This window comes from Halyomorpha halys, unplaced genomic scaffold, assembly GCF_000696795.3.
Source record: "Halyomorpha halys isolate HHAL.00 unplaced genomic scaffold, Hhal_1.1 Scaffold132.1, whole genome shotgun sequence".
In the NCBI taxonomy this organism is placed as follows: domain Eukaryota; kingdom Metazoa; phylum Arthropoda; class Insecta; order Hemiptera; family Pentatomidae; genus Halyomorpha; species Halyomorpha halys.
The window spans coordinates 376,142-379,062 of record NW_027109437.1 but is presented as its reverse complement, the minus strand read 5'-3'; the positions used below and the strand labels follow the sequence as shown (position 1 = coordinate 379,062).

General features: G+C 27.1%; 1 protein-coding gene across 1 annotated transcript in view; it reads left to right on the top strand.

Moving 5' to 3' along the window:
• LOC112211348 (amiloride-sensitive sodium channel subunit gamma-like) overlaps nt 1–2,921 on the top strand; it is a 31,757-nt gene that overhangs the window by 25,037 nt on the left and 3,799 nt on the right. The window contains exon 8 of the mRNA XM_067047604.1: nt 2,675–2,772. Coding sequence (XP_066903705.1) covers nt 2,675–2,772 — 98 coding nt within the window. The remainder of the gene's footprint in view (nt 1–2,674; nt 2,773–2,921) is intronic.

Here is a 2,921-nt window from a genome sequence, read left to right as displayed (position 1 = left end):
TTAAAAAAATAAAAAAAAAAATAAAATAAAATAAAAACTCTCTTAAAATATGTACAAACAAAAGAATAGACAAGATGAACATAATCAGACTATCTGTAATTTCAATCTATAAAAACTTTCTAAAAAAAGTCTAATTAGAAAAAAAAATTGCATTATATTATAGAAAAAAATTTTCATTATAAGCACATTTTCTGACTTTACTTAAGAAATATACAAAAATTATCAATATTATAAACTTGATATTAAAACTTGATAGTAACTCTATTATAGATATAATTTGGCATTAAATAAGAATAAAAACAGATTGGTCTGTATAAAATTCCAAATAGTTATTTAGTTTGGTTATAAGTTTATTAAAACCTTTTTTAATAACTAATTTTATACTTTTACGAAGACTAAGTTCTTAATATATTATGTAATATGCTCTTTTATGAGTAAATCGTTATTTTTTATATATAAATGATTGTTAGTAGGTTTTATGTAATTTATCATTTCAACATGTTTCTTTGTAATATTAAACCTAAAAGCAAGCTAACCGATTTTGTTAAGTAAAATATGCAGTCATAAAAAATATCGTCCAAATACAAGATGGCGGCATGTGTCTTGCGAAATTGGTTAATATAAATTGGTTAGTGTTGTACAACCTAGAATTTTAAGTATATTTGTAAAGGTAGTTAATAATTTAGCTGACTGTTCTGATTGCCTAGAAACCCGCCATGAGATTAAGAGTATATTATATTATAAAATTTAAATAAAATTCTCGTATCTGTTAAATATTAAAGCTTTTCATTTGAACTCAAGCTATCTTTTAGATATGAGAATTAAGTTTAAAAATATCAAATTCCATTTATTTTATTTTAATAATATTTGAATATTACAATTAATACTTGTGAAATTTATTCTTTCTTATTGGAGAGGTTTGTCAGGGAGGGAGAGGGGAGGAGTGCGGTTAGCAAAGAACAACATAAATAAATAAACAAGACAATATTTATTTATTCTATGCCGATATTTCGACCTGAGTTTCAGGTCTTCATCAGGGAGTAAGGCGTAAAAGCTGGTCCAAAACTTAATTATTCTTTCTTATATTGTTTCTCTCGTTTATTCATTTTGCGGTCCTTTCCCCATCTTTAAGATTACATTACCTTTTTCTTTGTCTCCTTATTAATTACATTCATATAATTATATAGTCATATTTATAGTTAGGCTTAATTTTATGGGAACATTTTTTTCATTAAAACCATTTGCACTATTATTTAGCTATGAACTGTTCCCTATTACTTCAGTTTAAACTGAAAGTCTCTATGTAAAAGTAAAACTAATAATAATAATGACAAAATATAATTATTTGAACGTTATTATTAAGGCTAATAGGAAAAAGTTAATTTAATCTTGAAGATTGAGAAAGAAATCTGAAATCTTGAATATAAATTATTTTAATTGCATTAGAATCAGTAGTTTCAGAAAAACCTGATTTCAAAAATAGCAAACTCTCGATAAAACCCCCCAAAAAACTGGCATCTTGCATTCTTGAAATCTTGCGCCATCTTTAGGTATACTAGTACTGTAATCTTTCTCAACATGCCAATATTTGAGTACAATATTCTTCCTATTTAATTGTTCAATGTTCAAAATATTGGGATAAAACTGTCTCTGACATAAGTAGAGCTTGCATTATTAGTTCATCATCAGACCTTCTAATGTTAGACAATTTAGTATACTAATATTTTGAACGTTGGGCTAGTTAAGGAGAGGAATATTAGCATGTTGAGAAGTGAATTTGAAAAATAACTTCAAAATTTTATTTTTTAAAACTCTCTTAAGTTCACCTAATTAAATTTTATTTGCTAAAAGTCATTTATTGCATTTTTAAGAAAAAGAAAACATACACTTTCCTTAATTAATAAATAGAATAGCTACTCACATGATTTAATAAGGCACAGATATCTATATAGTGATTTTTTAGTTAAACAAATAATTAGTAACCAGCTTATCTTATATAGCTAATGTTAGAAATTTATAACTTTCACTAGATCTTTATATCTGCATGTGAATCAATTTTCTTCTCTTTTAAGTTTTTATTATTTCTGCGATACTTTGGTTTAGTGGAATGCTTTGTGGTTCTCTGGGAGCAGGGTAGCTCAGTGAGTATAGTGTTACTCCTGTGCCCAGGTTCAAACCTGACTGCTGTGTGGTTGGGGGCATTCCATGGGCCCACTTAGACTTTCGAAAGATTGATTATCTTTATAATATTATAATTTATATCCAATCTTTAATTGGGGCAAAAAATCGGGTGGTTCAGTGTAATCATGAGCAAATCATCTCCAAGCACAACCGTTGTTCAAAAAATACTTCCTTACAAAGTACTGAAACCCTGACACTTAAGGTGTGGTAGCAGTTCATGATTTTTTTTTTCTCTCATAATCCAACAATATAATATTCCAGAAAGATCTTTAGAACAGTTTAACTCCAATAATTATTCATTAAGCCTGGCACAAAGTATAATCTAGTTGCAGATGTTTTAACAACTTGGTCTTAAGGAGAAAAGGGAATAAGTCATTTAAACAATAAACCATATATCAAATTTGATTTTACATTAATAAAAAAAAAATTTTTGATTACCTCTATAGAAACTGAAAGATTTGCAAAAATATTTTATTTAATGTATTTTCTCTAGAACTGAAAGTACACTCGCCCAAGCAAAGTTCTCCATCATTTCTCCACCATCAGAAAAAGGATTTCTTCATAGCAGATATCAGCTCATCGATGCAATAGGTAATGATATCACCAGAAACTTAGCCAGTTCTAAGACTTCAACCTATAAAAATGAATGTACATATCTTAAGTAGATAAAGTACATATATTATTATTAACATATTGTAATATGCTCTTTTTTAGTAAATAGTATATTTTGGTGTATAAAG